Source organism: Rattus norvegicus, chromosome 4, assembly GCF_021556685.1.
Source record: "Rattus norvegicus strain SHRSP/BbbUtx chromosome 4, alternate assembly SHRSP_T2T, whole genome shotgun sequence".
In the NCBI taxonomy this organism is placed as follows: domain Eukaryota; kingdom Metazoa; phylum Chordata; class Mammalia; order Rodentia; family Muridae; genus Rattus; species Rattus norvegicus.
In genome coordinates, this window is record NC_141537.1 from 58,302,021 (window position 1) to 58,319,619 (window position 17,599).

At 50.5% G+C, this 17,599-nt stretch overlaps 1 protein-coding gene across 3 annotated transcripts in view; it reads left to right on the forward strand.

Moving 5' to 3' along the window:
- Positions 1 to 4,671, forward strand: part of Snd1 (staphylococcal nuclease and tudor domain containing 1) — a 399,105-nt gene extending 394,434 nt beyond the window's left edge. For all 3 annotated transcript variants that reach the window (NM_022694.2, XM_087659177.1, XM_087659178.1), the window contains 5 exon segments: positions 51 to 120; positions 877 to 990; positions 2,248 to 2,451; positions 3,937 to 3,981; positions 4,090 to 4,671. In NM_022694.2, coding sequence (NP_073185.2) covers positions 51 to 120; positions 877 to 990; positions 2,248 to 2,451; positions 3,937 to 3,981; positions 4,090 to 4,155 — 499 coding nt within the window. In that variant the 3' untranslated portion in view covers positions 4,156 to 4,671.
- Positions 4,672 to 17,599: the final 12,928 nt, after the last annotated feature.

Sequence of the window (17,599 nt, forward strand, 5' to 3'; positions counted from 1 at the left end):
ATCAAGTTCATGGCGCCATCTTACGAGCTCTGACCTTGATGCCTTTGCAGGTACCGCGCCCGGGTAGAAAAAGTGGAGTCCCCTGCCAAAGTGCATGTCTTCTACATCGACTATGGCAATGTGAGTGCTGGGGACCAGGGTGGAAAGCAGGCACGGTAGGGACTATCAGGCACAGTAGCTCCCTTGGTCAAGTCCATCTCTCAAAAGCTTTCTGATGAGACACATACACGGGTCACCTCTACTCTTCGTAAAACAGGCCAGGCCCCTTAAACAACTAGAAAGCACAGCTAAGTATGGCCAGAGGCCTGCAAACACTGACAGATCTTGAGGGACTTGATGCTCCGAGGTGTGGCAGTGGCTTTCTACTGTCCTTTCACTGCTCAGGGATAGATATGAGAATCTGCTAGCAGAAAGTCCAGAGCTAGGACCATGCCCTCATCTGTTACTTGGGAGCATACAGTAAAGAGGTATTGCCAGGCTGAGTGACTCTCCTACCGGGGCCAGACCATAAGCATGCCCAAACTGCCAAGATCCTTCTTGATGTGAGCACGCTGCCCTACAGAGTACTAGAATGGAGCCCATGTGGCAGAGAGAAGGGCACTAGAGGGGAGGAGGAATGATGAGACAAGCCCAGGTATCTACATGACTGTCTTAAGTAGTGGGGGCCTCCGAGTATGCCAATGTAGGGCCCACAAGCAGTTGGTTTCACGAACTAGAGAAGCCTCTGAGACTAGCAAAGTGGAACTGAGTCAAGGAGTAAACTAGAGAGACTCAGAGTAAAATTGTCCAGCAGCCTGATACAGAGACAGAGGGTTATACTTGAAGCAACGGGACATCATTTCTAAGTGTGATATTGTCTTGGTGCTTCCTCTCTAGAGAGAGATCCTGCCATCCACCCGCCTGGGTGCCCTACCACCTGCCTTCAGCACTCGCGTGTTGCCAGCTCAAGCCACAGAGTATGCCTTCGCCTTCATCCAGGTGCCCCAAGATGTGAGTACAGACACCGTCCTCTTCACAGAGGACTGACTGTTGACATAGCCATTGCCGCATCCCTCACTGACTGGCAGGAGAAGATGGAAATGGGTTGCATTGTCTGGTGTCGTTGATAGGATCAGGAGCTAGGAGTAGTTAGCTTTGATCCTGGAAATTGAAGGAAGATACCGCAGACAAGATGGCATGATAGCAGTTTCCTTAGTTCTTGAACAGTAGATAGGCCTGAGGAGTTGGGTGCATTGGAGTAGACTCCATCCCCACAGCTGGATCCTAGTGAGTAGCAGGCAGTGGCAAGTGAAAAGAGAAAGGTAGTTTAGGGCCTAGACATTTAGGGTCTTGTCTGTCCTGACAAGAGTCTATTCTCTGTACCTTAGGCAGGGAGGGACGTGTGACGTGGTCAGATCTGTTTCTGGTAGCTTTGTAAGTGGAAGGAGCGGTTAGAGATAAGGGCAGCCAATCCAGGCCCCTTTGGAGGGCTAGGGGGAGGACAGGAGAGGACCAGTCTCAGACACATGATAATATCAGAGAGGTAGGACAAAGCAGAGGAAGCTATGATGCCACTGAATCCCTGACACACATCCATGTATTGTTCTTGGCCAAGGGAAAGGAGGAACACTTTGGGCTTGGAGGATCTCCACAGGGCTACACAGGGTCCAGCATAGAAGAGAAAGAAAACCTAGAGCTCTGGCAAGGAGGCTGAGGCTTTAGCTTCAAGGAGGCACCTGGTGCTCAGAGCAAAGGTGTAGGAGCAGCATGTGTAAAGCTGCCCAAGCAGCAGGATGCTAGATGCCAGTGAAAAGGTAGGAGTTATCACCTGACTTCCTACCTCCTCACAAAGCCGTGCCAAGGAGAAAACAGACCACAAAAGGCACGGGGAGCTGGGGGAGCATGTGATGACAGTCCAGGATGCCACAGTAAAGACACAGATCTGATAGGGTCAGCGTGCGGGAACCAGACGGTAGAGGTTTGTTTAGAGTTGGCCAGGGCAACAGCTCAGTTTGGGGCAGAGAAAAGCCACTTTTCCTCAGAAACAAGCCAGATGAGTGAATACCCAAAAGCTGGATAGAAGAATGGTTTCTGTGCAATTGGTTTGGGTAGAGGAAGGGTTTCTTCATGTCCAGGACCTGTTTGTCACTCATAGACCACAGGGGAGAGTCTTGGGCCTACTGGAGATCAAAGGATAGGCCTTGAGACCCAGGTAGCTGTTTGACCTTCACCTGTCCCCCTCAGTAACATGGCTGCATCCCTGTCCAGGAGGACGCTCGCACAGATGCTGTGGACAGTGTGGTGCGGGACATCCAAAACACTCAGTGCCTGCTCAACGTGGAGCACCTGAGTGCCAGCTGCCCCCATGTCACTCTGCAGTTTGCGGATTCCAAAGGTGATGTGGGGCTGGGCCTGGTGAAGGAAGGACTCGTCATGGTAGAAGTTCGGAAGGAGAAGCAGTTCCAGAAAGTGGTATGTGATTTGGAGGGGGCTCCATCCTGGAAGCAGGCCCTTAGCACATACCTGCGCCATCAACAGTATCAGAGATGAGGGACTGGGGACTACACCAAGAGCCAGTGAGGAAGCGGAGAATCCACCAGCCTCCTGGTCCTGCTGGGGAAAGATAATGGATTTGGGTTTGTTGGGTTTTTTAAAAAAAATCTAATTAAAGCACAAATTAATTGGCTGCGGGTTTGGCTGAGAATGCAGCTGCAAACTAGAGCAGAAAGTTTCCCTCTGTTTGTGCCCCAGTCGACAGGCTAGAGAGCTCTGCCAGGGGTGATGCAGAGGGTCAAAAGCTGTCTCCTTCCCAGTCCTTTTTGGTAACATACATTCTCTAAGTCCTATTACCCGGGACCACCCATGCCATGTGGTAGCTATAAATGGTCCAAAAGACTGTACCACAAGGCTCCTCCAGCCTACTTGGAAAGCCCCAGGACCCAGGTTACTGGGAACCCCCCGTTGATGAGATGGGGTTCATCCTGAGAACTGGGCCTTAGGTCCTGAGACTATTAGCTACCCTCTGGAGTTGACCATAGTCAGTTCCTCTTGCTCTTTCCCTCCGGTGCCTCCTCTGTGTGGATTCTGACTCGTCTGCAGTGCCTCCATTTGGCACCACGAGTGTCTACTAGCCTCCTATAAGCATTAGCCATGGCCCCGTTGTAGGCCAGCCGACCTCCCAACTGAGGCAAATCTATGAACACTCTAGAGACAGCCTGAGGATGCTCAGCTCCATAGCTCTCAGGCTGGAGCTGACAGACAACAAGCAGGGAGCTCCCACTTCTTCCCCACTGAGAAACACGGTGTGTCAGTACCAGCTTTTCCATTTTTCATCTCTGACTCCGCTCATTGCTCCCCTTCCCAGGCCCGTCTTTTGCCTGGCCTCTATTCCCCACCCCATAGGTCCACGTGGTGTTTTGTTGGTGTGTGGGTCAGAGGTTTTGGCTACTGTAATGCCCTCACATGTAGCTGTTTATAATGTCTCTGACACCCAGAATTCCTTTGCCTACTATCTATAATGAAAATAGACAAACCCTATCCCTACCTTGTAGAACTTAGATTCCAGCATGAGACAGTGAACATAAGTTAAATAAAATGTCACAAGATGTTAACTGTGGTAGAAAGGAGGAAATGGAAGTCTAGTCCAGAGGATCAGGAACAGAATGCTTGCTTTTAAATGGACGCCATTGTGCTTGGCACGAAGGTGGTACTGTTTTCTCAGAGAGTTGAGGGGTGGAATAAGCAGGGGGGTGGGGGGTGGGGAACATGAAAAGAGCCTTCGAGCACATGGACTAGCCCATTCACAGTTGAGCAGTCCCAGAGAGCATGTGCCTATACACCCTGCAGTTTGCTTTAAGTACTAGACTCCTGGGGCCACTGGCCTGCAGCAGCCCTTTTTGGTTGCTCATTCCAGAGCTCCTCCATCTTGACCACTCCCCATTTTCTTATGTCCCTCAGATCACAGAGTACCTGAATGCCCAGGAATCAGCCAAGAGTGCCAGGGTGAGTTCTTGCCTGGGGGTCTTGGAGGTACTGAGTTTGAGAGGTGTGGCCTTGTGGCTTCCATTGGGTCACACATCCCTGAAGAGCCATGTTGTGTCTCTCTCACAGCTGAACCTGTGGCGCTATGGCGACTTCCGAGCTGACGATGCTGATGAGTTTGGCTACAGTCGCTAAGGAGAACTTGCCTGGCTCCCAGCACCGCTGATGCCAGACCTTCTCCCTCTGCCAGGAAGCCGTTTTCAACTCCAGACCTGGTCGGGGGAGTATAGATTGGGTCCAGCTTGCTTCAGACAGAAACCTCCTCTGTCGCGGGTAGCATTGGAGCTGGGGTGGAGAGCCCAAGGCTTGCTGGGGCAGACCCCCTCAGTGGTACTGCCGTCCAGTCTCTCCCAGATGATTTTGTATTTTTATTTGGGGGGGGGGTGCTTTTTTTTAATTGTCTTCAAATCAGGAAAGAACCATGAAAGACTGTGTGTTAGTGAAGGGTATAATCGTGACACAGAGGCAGCTGTCAGCTGGCACCCACCTCTCCCCCAGACCACCCTTCTTCCCAAGCTCTATCCAAGTGTTGATTATGTGACTTCTGATACATCCGTTCTCAAATTCCAGTGTGCCCATATCTGCCCCCACACCAGCCTGTTCTGTATTTAAAGCTTTTGAGACCCAATAAAATAGTACCTGCTGTCTGCAGCCCTTACTGTCATGGTAAAGCTAGAACGCTGGGTTCTTGGCCCCAGCCAGAGGGAAGCTGAAGACAGTCCCTGAAAGCAGGCTACCATAGAGTTCTAGTCAGCACCGAGGCCTGGTAAGTACCACCACAGCCATCCTGCAGTAGAGTAGACATGTCCTTCAACTCGCTGCATGTGACTGCCCTCCAAGACCTCTGCTTCAGAGGTACATGCCCTGCAGTGCTCAGTGTTCCTCAGGCTCATCCACAGCATGACCCAGCAAGGGCTCCAAAGGGATTCCAGTGAGGACTCTCCCAGTTCCTACTGTCGGCTCACATTGGATTACCAGTAAGCTGCTCCCTTTAGGATATACCCTGACTTCAGGAGGCTGAGGCAGGAAAGTCATTAATTTAAAGCCAGCCTGGACTACATCATGTTCAAGATCAATCTGAGCAATTTAGACCTGTCCTGTCTCAAAAAAAAAAAAGTTTAAAGATAGCCAGGCCTATACCTTAATGATACTGTTGCTTGACTACCATGCATGGGGCCCTACGTTCAATCCCCAGCACCATGATGGGTGGGTGAGTGGGTGGGTGGATGGGCGGGCTGAAATAGCAGGCATCTCTGAGGGATCCCAGGTCTGGTGAAGAAGGCCTTTTGCAGTGAGCTAGCTCTTGCTCTGGAAGACTGTTGCAGTGAGCTAGCTCTTGCTCTGGAAGACTGTTGCAGTGAGCTAGCTCTTATTCTCATAAGTCTTCTCAGGCTCTTTAAGGCTGAGCCATGTAGAACCATTTGTGGTCCATAACTGGGCAGGGAAGGCCTGGAGCAGCCATGCAGTGGCAGTGAAAAGCCCATCACTTGCAGGTAATTCTGAGGGTGGACGAAGAGCCTGGACTCAGGCCACCCCTCTCATGCATGTGGCCCTGCCCTCAGGGCTGCTCAGAACTCGTGCCTGTGCTCGTCACAGACACTCTACAGACGAGAACTGCAGGACTCTGCGCTGCCCTTAGGGTCTTCACCAAATCCTCAGAGTGATGGCGACTTAGGCGACCCTGTCACCCCCAGTAGGCAGTTGTGCTTTTACTATGGCTTCATGTTGCTTTGGTCCATAGAGAAGAGAATGTCCAGCTCATTTCTTTACCCTCCACGGTGCTCCGAGGAAGGCTTCAAGGCAGGGCGCTGTGCACTCACAATGAGCGCAATCGGCAGAGGGGCAAGATGCCAACCCACTCTGCAAAGGGTCTGAAATCATCTCCCTGTTGGAACAGTTGCCTTGGTTACGTCTGTACCCAAGGATAAGCCTTCCATGGTTTTCCAGATGAAATCATGCCTGAGCCTTTCCACTTCTTATTTCCTTTCTCTTCCAAGGCTAGTTTAGACAAAGGTCAGGGCAGTCACCAGGTAGGCAGCCTCTGCTGTAGGCTCCAGCCTGCTGAGTCTCTCTCCCCCACATGTGTTGAGCTGCCAAGGAGCCCTAGGATTGGGTACAGAATTGAAGGAGACACTCGTGTGCAAGTGCTCTGGCCTGCTCTGTCTCGGTCTGTGCTGGTCCACTTGCAGGCGAGCCCCACAGTGCCCAGACTTTTAGACTTGTTCCTTGGGTTTGGAACCTTGGATTATGTCCTTTCCCCATGCTTTTCCAGTTTCGCCCCCAATTGTTCATTCCTTTCTTGCCCCTGCTAGATAGATTAATACCTAGAAAACACTTAGCACAGCATTGGGTCCAGCAAAGTGTCAGGGCTATTTTGGGGTCCTCCAGGGCCTGCAGGCTAGGCAAGGAGGCAGCCAGTACTATACAAGAAGAAAACCGAATAAGATTTCAAGGGTCTAAGCGCCCGGCTCAGGTGGCTAGACAAACTCCCCATGGGGAGAAGAGAAAGTCGGTCTGACAGATGAAGAAGGGTTTGCTCATCTCTGCTTCTGTTAATGACTGACAGGGAGATCCTGGTACCTGAAGCCCCTTCTCGGTGACATCATCTTCCTCTCTACTACATGCAGGGCCAGCAGAGAAGGCAGGCAGTGGAGGGAAGGCCTCACCAGCTGCCTCCCTTTATTTATTGGCTTGATTATTTCTACATCCTGGGGAGAGTTAGTCAAATGGACCCCTTTTCTTGCATTAGTCCATGTTGGGAAGCATTAGGGAGGGGCTAGAGGGCTGGAGCCTCAAGAGTGGTTATTGATGTCCTAATTACAAGAGGATGCTAATTTAATTTGAACCTAATTACAGTGCACTACCCTGGGTGGCATGTGTTTTAATAATTAACGTCCTTCAGATGCGTGGGAGTATAATAATATTTACACTAGGTTGGCCAGCAGCCTGGGGAGGCGGGCTGGGGGCCCATACACCACCCTCTACCCGGCAGCTTGGCTGCTGGTGGGGGGGAAGACAGCATTGGTAGACTTGGTCCCCTGGTGTCCTGTCATCCTTCACAGGGAATATGTTAGGGTCTCTTTTCCAGCCCCTTCCTGACCCAGCAGGCTGCTTTGCTATGCAGGATGCCACGCCGGACTTCTGAAATCCATCATGCTTCAGCTCCCGTCAGCCTCAGCCTCAGCCTCCCCCTCCTCCCCAAACCACACCAGCAAGGGTGCCTTCCCTGCCTGCCTGAGCAGTCCCAGGAAGAGGCTGGTGTAAATGCATGAGTTGAGAGGATGGACGGAGAGCTCCTTGGTATTGCTTCCTCTCTGGTTTGCAGGTACAGAAGGAACACATTCAGAAAAGTTCACCAGGGCATAGCTCAACACACAAACAAAACTACACAAACTGCACCACACTCGACCCGATAGAGACCATCAAGAGCTCCTTCCCAGTCAGCCCCAGGTGACCCCTCTCTGACCTCTGCCCCCATGGATGGCTTTGTTTTGTGTTCTCTTCACCTTTCAGCTTCACCTGGCTATGGTGTCTGATTTAGGGTTCCCACTGTACAGATTCCTGGGTGCTCACTGCTTATGTCTTAGACCCACGAAGGTGATGTAAGCGTCACTATTTACGTTGAGTTCTCTGAATACACCACCATGAATGGTTGTTAAAAAGAAGACAGCTCAGCAGTCTGCTGGAACCATAGCCACACCGGTCCCTAAAGGAGAAATTGTACCATTAGCACCTGAAGGACTGGTGACGCCTCATAAAAACGGGGAGCAGAACAGTTTGGACAGCCCATCCAACCCCAGAGCAATGTGCTTACCAGCCTGATGCCTACAACCAGCCTTGTAGAACATGCAGGGGTGGGCAAAGGATCCATCAGAGCTCAGGTGTACACTGCTCAGCTAGCATGAAGAGGCCTGATTCACACCCCAGCACTGCCAGAGGGAGGGGCGGGGGGGATTGGAAGAAGCCTGCAGTTAAGATGCATGAGAGAACATGAGTATCTACTGAAAAATCTCCCGGGGCAGTTTCCTCTCAAAGCATGGCTGGCAGACCCACCCTATCAGAATCACTTGGGGTGCTCATTAAAATACAGCTGCCCAAAATAGTGTCAGAACTATACTGGGAATGGGGTGGCACAAGGGAGCTAAGTCTATCAGAACAGGACGACAATGGGCAGTGTTTGAAGTCAATGAAACAAGAGCTGGCGTATTATTTAGCAATAAGACGCTAGCCCCCAGAAGATCAAAAACAGATGATTAAAAGTGGTCACCTGTGGATAGCCCTGCAGGGGGTGGGCAGCACTGTTGAGTTTTTAACCACAGGCAAGCATTTCCGATGCTCCGGTTTTTTTTTTTTTTTTAAGATTCATTATCATATAAATATTGTACTGATCCATTTCACTTTGGACCGCTGCCCCAAGCTGTGTGGAGTTGGGGCCTGGGAGTCTACTTTTAACATGTTTCCTCTGTGGTTCTGATGAGTTCTCAAGTTCAAGCATTAGCTATCACTGTCCAGACTCATTTTATAAGATGAGAAAAGAGACAAAGTGACTTACCCAAGGTCACCCAGCTTATTAATGGCAGGCCCAGGAATAGAAAGTAGCTCTCCTGGCCCCAGGCCTGTGATTTCTCTCCACATCATGGCTCTCACCTTGGTAGATGTCCATCTCAGCAAGCTTGACCCCTGGAGACCTTCAGGGTGAGCTGGGGTCCTGGCTCAGGTGGGAAAGCCAGAGTGCCCTTGTCCGTATGCAAAGGAAGCGATTCTTCCTGCTGCAGACCCAGAGCCCTCAAACAATCCATAGCGTGCTCACAGCATCTGAAGCTTGTGTGGAGTCATGTGGGGACCAGCACATGTAAAACTACAGCTGTGGGGCTGGGGATTTAGCTCAGTGGTAGAGCGCTTGCCTAGGAAGCGCAAGGCCCTGGGTTCGGTCCCCAGCTCCGAAAAAAAGAACAAAAAAAAAAAAAAAAACTACAGCTGTTCGCCCTGCCAGCCAGCAGCAAACTCATGGCAGTTTGTTTTCCCTGAAAGTGGGAATGGACCCGCCTATCCATTTAGCATCTCCGGTGCTGCTAGTTGCAGGTAGGTACTGTTCTGAGGCTTAGGGACAAAAAGGCCCCCTATCGCTATGGGGCTCACGGGAGCAGATGAAGGGAGGCTGATATAGTAGGTGGGTGAGCAAGCTGTAGTTCATAGTGACACTGTATGCCCCAAAAGTCCCTTCGCTAGAGTCATACAAGAATGGCACTATAGCCATAACCGTGTGGCACCAGAGAAACCTTTTAAAATGTTACAGCTATCAGTGTACTTAACACCATTCTTCAAAGAAAAAGAAAAAGTGGTTGCTTAGACCCGTGATGCCCAAGTTGGGATGTCTTTGGGATTGAAAGTAAATACATAAAGTCGATGGGTTTGGGTCAAGACTGTGCCACTACTTTGAGTAAACTGGAGCATATAAAGACCTACTCATGGAGAGTAGACTGAAGAAAGCAGAGGACAAAGATGCTGGGAAGCCCAGAAGCCACTGTCAGTCTGGCAAGCCCCGACACAGACACACGTATGTGCCAAGAGGGAGCTCAAAGGAAAGGGGACTTCCTGGGAGACAGGGGTAGAAGGAGCACCTGGGGGCGGGGGCGGGTTTCAAGGGAAGGGGACTTGAACCAGTAGTACCTAGTGAAGTACAGGTCTGACAAAGCTCTGTCCTTGGAAAAGGTTGCTGACAGCCCAGTGGCTACAAAGCTAGGGACCTTCATCAACTAGCAAAGCTTCACCTCTAGGGAGAAAACAGCTTTTTGTTCCCGCTTCCTTCTCAGGTTGGAGTGTAATTCCAGGTTTCCAGATCTTAAGTCTATGTCTTATGGGTTTCAACAAACCCTACACTTCTGCAGCTACTGTGTTGGTCAAGCTATATAAAGTGCATCCCAGTAGCTCCCTGCCAAGGTTCTCAGCCTCCGTCACAATCAAATGTTGGGGACCCCAATCTTTTAAGAGACATTTCCCCTGACACAGTCCTAGGGGAGGAAGGGAACCTGACAGGCTGGGGGCCTTTGCCAGAGCTACTAACCTTGGGTCTAGAATTGGCAGTGGTTAAGGTGGGATCCTCAGAGCCTCACTAAGCTCTATCACCAGATCCTGGTCAAGACCATCAGGACACGAGGGTCCAGAGGCCTGCGTGGGGGGCTGGCGGCACAGATCTATCATCCGGACTCCCTGAAGTCATTTGGGCCCCTGGGCAGTGACTGTGCCAGGAAGGGGGCAGCACTATTGGTGCAAATCAGTGAGCAACTATCCCAATCTGTAGATGCCATCCGATTTGCTGGGATCTAGCAAATAGGCCAGTTATCTCAGGCCTTTTCCCTCAGCCAGCCACATAGATGTGGGTCAGGTGAATGTGGCCCAGGGACTGATACTGTCTCGTCAACATGTCCTATTCTCAGTCACGGGGAAGGAGAATTCAAAGTCATGGTTAATATAAATGGTACATGTGTTTGACTTGGCTGTGTTCAGTCGCTCAGCTCCTCTATAGTTAGAAGTGTCTCACTGTAGAGAAACTACACTGCAGGAGCCCGAGTCAGCCTCCTCTCAGGCTGCCTTCTCTCCAGCCTATACTATAGCAAGTGGTCAAAGAGCTTGAGTTTCAAAGAATGCCTTACTGAGCCTTGGGCTGTGGCCAGTGACCACTGTAGATAAATGTCAGCTGGAATGCGTGTGTTCACACTAGTTGAGAACTTGCAAATGAGGTTTGCCTCAAGGAGCTTTGCAACAAGATGCTCCAGGACATTGCTTTAATGACTGTCTAGACTGTGTCCTGCATGCCGTGGACTAGCTGAGGACCCTTAACCCGGTTAATCAGCCTCTCCTAGGCTGTTTACTCATCTGTAAGAAGCTGAAGAAAAAAATATTCTTAGGGGTGGGCCACAAGGCTCAGCGGGTAAGTGCTTGCTTGTCACCAAGCCTGGTACCCTGAATTCCATCTCCAGGACCCATGTAGTGTAAGGAAAGAACAGCCTCCTGCAAGTCATCTGATGAATGCAAATACGCTTGCGCGCGCGCGCGCGCACACACACACACACACGCACTTTTAAAGAATTAGGATTCGCAAAGAATTTGATGAGACATTTGTAAGACCCTTTGCACAGGAACCAGCACAGATCCAGAACTGAGAAAAAAACAGTGCCACCTCCCTTATACCCAGTAGCCAGTCCCTCGCTTCCTACCCCAAGGGAGGGGGTGGTGAAGCAGCCCTGAGCTACCCAGTGAGAGGAACTAGTGATGTCATGAAATCCAAACTCATGGGGCCAGACCCCTGCTCCAGCGAGCACTGTGTGGCCAAAGCCAGATAGGATCCAGAGTGTCAGGAAAGGAGGGCCTGACTGAGCCACCAGGACTCCTGACTGACCTGGAACTATTAAGGTAAGTCAGTCCCTGAGTACTGAGCATTTGTTACACACCAAGTACAGTTTAAGTGTTTCGCCTGTGGGCATCATTCTTGGGTCCTAAACTCTGGACCCAGCAAGCAAAAGGGCAAGTTACTGTCAGACTGGCTGTGTCTTGAGCTGCCTCTCTGGAGCTGGTGAACCCTCACAGATGCACGTGTACCTCCCAAGAAAGCCCTACCTCAGCAAGCATGGGAATTCAATGCACATGTGAGCACACGCGAAGGCCTCACTGGCTATAAAAGGAGCTTGTCTGCAAGGCCAGGGACAAGAACAGCAAATAAAAGGGACTCACATGACCATCCTCCTTTCCCACACTCTGGATAGACATCACTAATTGGTGTCAGCTATCTTTCTGGCATGGCCTTAGGGTTGTGGAAAGGGCGCCTTTCAGGCACAAACAGGTACCATGCCAGGCAGAAATGTTGACACACATGCATGGCACTTTTTGTCCTTTAGTGTTCATTCCCCAAAGCTCTGGGGGGCTGAGAGACACCACAGTGCATGATAGTTGGAAATATCGCCCTTTAACAAGACAACAGACACCGAGAGGTTAGTGCCTAGGTGAGGGTAGATAAAGGGTGAGAGAAGAGATAGGATGTGAACATAGAAAGCCACATGGAGGTCTGTATTGAACTACATTTGTGAATTTGACCTAGAGAGAGGCCTGTGTGCACTCAGCACCTGGCCTTGCACAGCTGAGGAAGGGTAGTTTATGAGGCCCTCCCTGGATACGGCAGCCCACAAGCACAATAGGCAGTTCGGTGGGAGTGGGGAGCCGTGGGCATCCTTGGGTTCTGGCCTGACTGCCTTGTCTCATGTGCTCTGATCTGTGGAGGGTAGCTCCCAGGAGGGAGTCCCAAGGCAAAGATCACAAACAGTGCCGTGTCTGATCAATTGATAGTAGTTCCCTGGGGTTCTGTGAGAAAGGACTGGAAGGTCATGCCACAAAGTCAGCTGTCATCAATTATTGATGTCCACCCAGAGTCTGGGAAAGGGACAGTCATGCGGGTCCCATATATTCACTGTCCTTGGCTTTGTGTATTCGTAGACAGAAGGTTCAGGATTCTGTCATAAGTACAGTATCCTACTCAGTGGGCAAGGGCACATACCCTCAAACTGGACCACCTAACTTCGGTCTCCAGGATCCACAGGATACAAGGGAGACTGACCCTCTGACTCCATACAAATGCTGTGGCACCTATGGCCACCCAGATACATATAAAGAAATAAATGTAACAGCGAATTTTGATTTTAAAGAGTAGAAACCACACAGCATCCTGACTGCAGCAGGCATGGGCTTATGAAACAGAGGGCTGGGAACCCCCAAAGCAGCACTGCCCAATCCAGGGAGCTCTTACCCTGCCTGGTGCTGCTGTTGTGTTGCATTTGCCAGGAATGGATCGGTAAACACAGGCTAAGCACTTCTGCTGTACTGGACACAGACCCACAGATCAGTCCGTCACGGCGTCTCCCTTGTCAGTAGATGTCGTTGGTAGACTATCAATCCACAAGATATTTTTCTTGAGAAAGAGTAAGGCCAAGTAGAGAAAGTCCCTAGAAATGAAAACAATGAGGGTCCTGAATAGAGAGGTGACTGCGTGCTACAAGCAGCAGGCATTTTCTGAAGACCACCCTTCCATTTTGTCTGGTGGGGGCAGGCCGTTCCAGTCAGCACAGCTTCCCACACTGGATCAGCCTGTGAGTCACTGGAGGGAGGGACTTGTTAAAATACAGGCTCTGATTCAGAAAGGATGCTGCAAGGCTAAGGATCCCATTTGGGGAAGGGGGGGACGTTTTCTTTTGAGACATGGTCTAACTGTGTAACCGTGGCTGGCCTGGAGCTGGCCATGTAGACCGCCTCTGCCTTCAGAGTGCTGGGATGAAGGGCCTGACTCATTTCTAACAAATTCAGAGGGTGCGTGGAGCCCTAGACCCACCATATGAGAAATTGTCGCCTGCCCTTTCAGTCTCCCAATAGATCAGAAACTAAGAGCAGGAGTGGGTTAAGTAGAGGAGACTGGGGAGTCAGACAAGACCTGAGTTTGGAGGCCGAGAGCAAAGAAAACTCCCTTCATAGAGCCAGACATCTCAGTATAAGGATCAGACCCTGGCCTGGCTTTGCAAGATAACCTCACTTAGGAAAGGACCCAGTTGCTTAGGGCCAGAGACAGCACAGTGGTGGCAGGGCAAACCTTCGCGTGATCGTGATGGCAGTGACAGCTAAAGTCTCTGTGCCCAGCCCCGAACTAAACACTTAGCAGCAGCTCCTACAAGGGAAGACTTTTTGCCCATTTCACAAATATTCTACAAGATGAACCACCTTTTTTTTTTTTTAATGTATGCATCCCTGCCACTGGAACAGTGTCCATCAGCAAGTATTAAGCAAGTGATTATGAATGAGTGAATAAATGCGATTTGTCCAAGCAGATCCCAAAAGGAGAAGCAAAGTGCCCTCTGATGTGATGCCACCCTCCTGACCTCCACACCAGACCCAGGCAGGAACTTGATCTGCACCAGGTGGCCTGGAAGCCAGTAGCCAGGCCTCACTTGTTGGGATAGCATGCTCCTTTAGTCCTGTGTTGGTCCAGGTTGATGCTTTCCCAACACTTTCTTATCTGCAGCTTATCTGCTGCAGAGTCTAGCAAAATTTAGGGCTGGTTAGGTCCCTGCTAATCAGATAGCTGTGTCCACGGGGCTCTTCCCTGGGTGTGTTCTATGCCAAACACATCACATGCCTGTATCCCACCGGTGCCCTGCTGTGGTGTTACAAGGTATATATTCTGGCCCAAGGTCACAGAACCAATTCTGAGCCAGGCAACCACGCCCTTCCTCGGGAGACAGCGCCCCCTAGAGGTCCAGGCGAGACAATGGGATGAGCAGAGCGTGGGCCAGGAATACCCTGCTTGTTTGAACCAAACCACTAAGCTGGGGAGTTGCGAATGGCGCTTCTTCCAACCTGCTGCTGGGTTGGGAGTAACAAGGAGATAACAAGGGTGTCTTACAATGGTGTCTTACAAGGGTCTCTGGGAAGTTAACGTCCCCATATCCCCAATCCCAACCAAAGTCCCATTTTACAGATTGACAAAATAGGGGAAGCGACTTGGTCAAAATCGCGGGACTGGAGCTTGTTCTCCGCACCCAGGTAAGCACCTAGGACCACTATTTGGTCCAGAGGGACCTCACAGCCTTGGCTAGCTGTGCATCCCCGGGGGTCTGGCGATCACCTTGGACCACCGAGCTATGTGGTGCGCACATGCACACATACACACATATGCCACCCCCAGGTAGCTCCTACCACTCCACCAACCTCCAGATCTCTTGCTGCGTGGCCCAACGGCTCTAAGCCATGAAATTTTGGTTCTTGCTCCTAACAATGGCACGTTGCACACCTCAAGGCTGAGGAGCCCCAAGCCTCCAGGATCCTGATGCAGATCAATCTGAAGTCCAAAATGCCAGAGTCAGATGAAAGCCTGCAAGCCCCTGGGGTAGGTAGGTCGCTATAGAGAAGGCAGCAGAATTGGACTCCTGGTCTCTATGCTAATCTTGTCTCATTCTCTGGGAACTTCTACCAACTGTTCTTTCTCATTTCTCCTACCACCCAGTCCCAAGAACTAGGATACGACCCAGATTTGGCCCTTCAGTTGGTCTACACTGTACACACCCCTTTACAGTTGGCAGATAGGCTGACCTGAACTCAGCAAGTGGCCCTCAAAGCAAGGCTCCCAGGTGGCAAACTGCATTCTCCCGATCTGCTGAAAGGAAAACCCTAAGGAGCTCAGCAGATGCTTTTGAGGCACGCTAATGTTTGAGGGCTACTGATCTGCACATTCCTTCAATATTCACTAGTCCACCCCGCACTGCCAGTAGAGGAGGGGCACCCAATCACAAACTGATTATCACAGAGGTACTCCAAGTTGGTCCAGTGCAGTCTCGGCATTAGGAAACATAGAGGAGGCTTCAGAAGGGGGCGGATGAAAGGGGAGGGCTCTCTCAGGAGAAGCAGCTACCTGGTTTTTCCTCCTGCTTACACTCAGTTTCCACCCTCAAGACTGTGAGGACATAGAAGCATTCCTTTTTGGTCCTCACAAGCAGACATTCTCTGGAAGCGCAGGAGAGAGAGAGAGAGAGAGAGAGAGAGAGAGAGAGAGAGAGAGAGAATGTGTGTGTGTGTTTGTGTGTGTGTGTGTGTGTTTGTGTGTGTGTGTGTGTGTGTGTGTTTGTGTGTTTGTGTGTGTGTGTGTGTGTGTGTGTGTGTGTGTGTGTGTGTGTGTGAAGTCCTAAATGAATGCAAACTGTTGACAGGAACACAGTCCTATCAAGAACCCCAATGCCTCAGATCCAACCCAGTGACATTCAGATGACAGCCCCCTCTGGTTCAAGTATGTTTGTTGACTGAAGATTGATCTTTAGCTAAAACCAGTGTACCAACTATGGGCCACACTTTCCTTCACTCAGATGTTTCCAACCTGAAACTATTCTCCTACAAACCAAACTAGCTAACCCCCCTTGGTTCTGAGTTCCTGGGGTTTGATAACGGGCGCCTTCCATCGGAGTGAGCTCAACCCATCTCACCCCAGCTTTCCATATGCCTGTCTGTTGTCTCCGCATTCCTGAATTGCCTCAGCCAAGTTTCCAGGGCAGACCCGTGCAGGACACAGCTCCAGGGACACCCAGGGTCTTCTGAAGCCTTCCTTTTTTTTTTTTTTTTTTTTTTTTTTCCAGAAGAGCAGTAACAAAAACAGAAGCTTAACCATGGGACGGGGCTTTTGACAAGGGAGGCCACCCATCTGTGTCTCCCGAGTAGAGCTTGTATAGGCTTCTCCTTTGGAAACAACCCAGACAAAGAAAAGACCAAAGTTCTGGCAGTGAAGCTTTTGTGGGTTGTGTGGTCCCCGTACAATGAGGATGGCAGCATCATTAGCCAGATGGGTCAGACCAGTGTGGCTTCAGAACTACACACCAGAGCCCAGCTTTCCTTGGCTGCATTCAGGCAGGCAAAGGCCAAGGAGATGAGGCTGTAAAGCATCCTACAGGGCAGTTTCCGGGGGTGGCAGGGAACAGAGACCCTTCCCATTCCTGCCCTACTGAGGCCTTCAGACGAATATGAAATGGAAGTCTCAACGGCCCAGATTGTGGCATCACAAGGGACCTGGTTTTGTTTGATGGCATCCAGGGTGCCCCAGAACCCTGCCTGTCATGAAGTGATAGCTGAAATTTATGTTTTAGCCTTGCTCTGATCTTAGGCAGAATATCTCACCATAAATTGGCACGCCATGGCAAACAATTAAAAGAGAAAAATAAACCTCAGTGCAATCTCGGGGTGCTTGGAAATGAGGAATTACAAGGTGGTGGCATGAAAAAATTATATAAAAATCTATTTTTACATCACAATAATGTGCTTTTATACGGGTAGTAATTTCTGGATGTGCAATAAAGTGGCTTTTACATCAGGCAAAATCAGAGTTTATAGGCAATCGGTGCTTTTATCTGGGAAAATATAACTCACCCTTCTCTGTGTCATCCATCTTGCAGGCAGCAGGCCTCATCTTCCCCAGCACCAACATTACTGTGAAAATAATTATGCAATTAAAGTGTCAGACCTCTGGCCCCCCAAGGAACCCTGCACTACATCTCCAGCATCTGTCATTGGCTCCTTCCGAAAGTGGGACAAACTCTGGGTCCAGACCGGTCAGGGAGAGGCAAACGTGCACTACTGGTGGGCTCGGGGGAAAACACTGCAGGCCCTGTGAGCATTCGTTCGGAAAGTCCACTTTGGGTCAGACACTGAGAGAGGAACTGGGTGTTCAAACACGGTGTAGAGGCAGGCAGCTCTCTGAGTTCGAAGGCAGCCTAGTCTACAGAGTAAGTTCCAGGAGAGTCAGGGCTACACAGAGAAACCTTATCTCCAAAAAACGACAACAACGAAACAACAACCCAGAGCTGATCATGGTTCTCACCAAAGGCCACTTTGGCCTCTGGAGACACATGAAGATGGGTGTCTTTCAGAGAAACTGCCTCTGGGCGTTCTTTGACTGAGGATTTGAGGGAGGAGCTAGATCGATGCTCAAATATCGCCTAGACTGGCTTGTCATTTCGTGTACTCCGTTAACACTCTTTGCCAAAATGCCAAGAAGTGATTG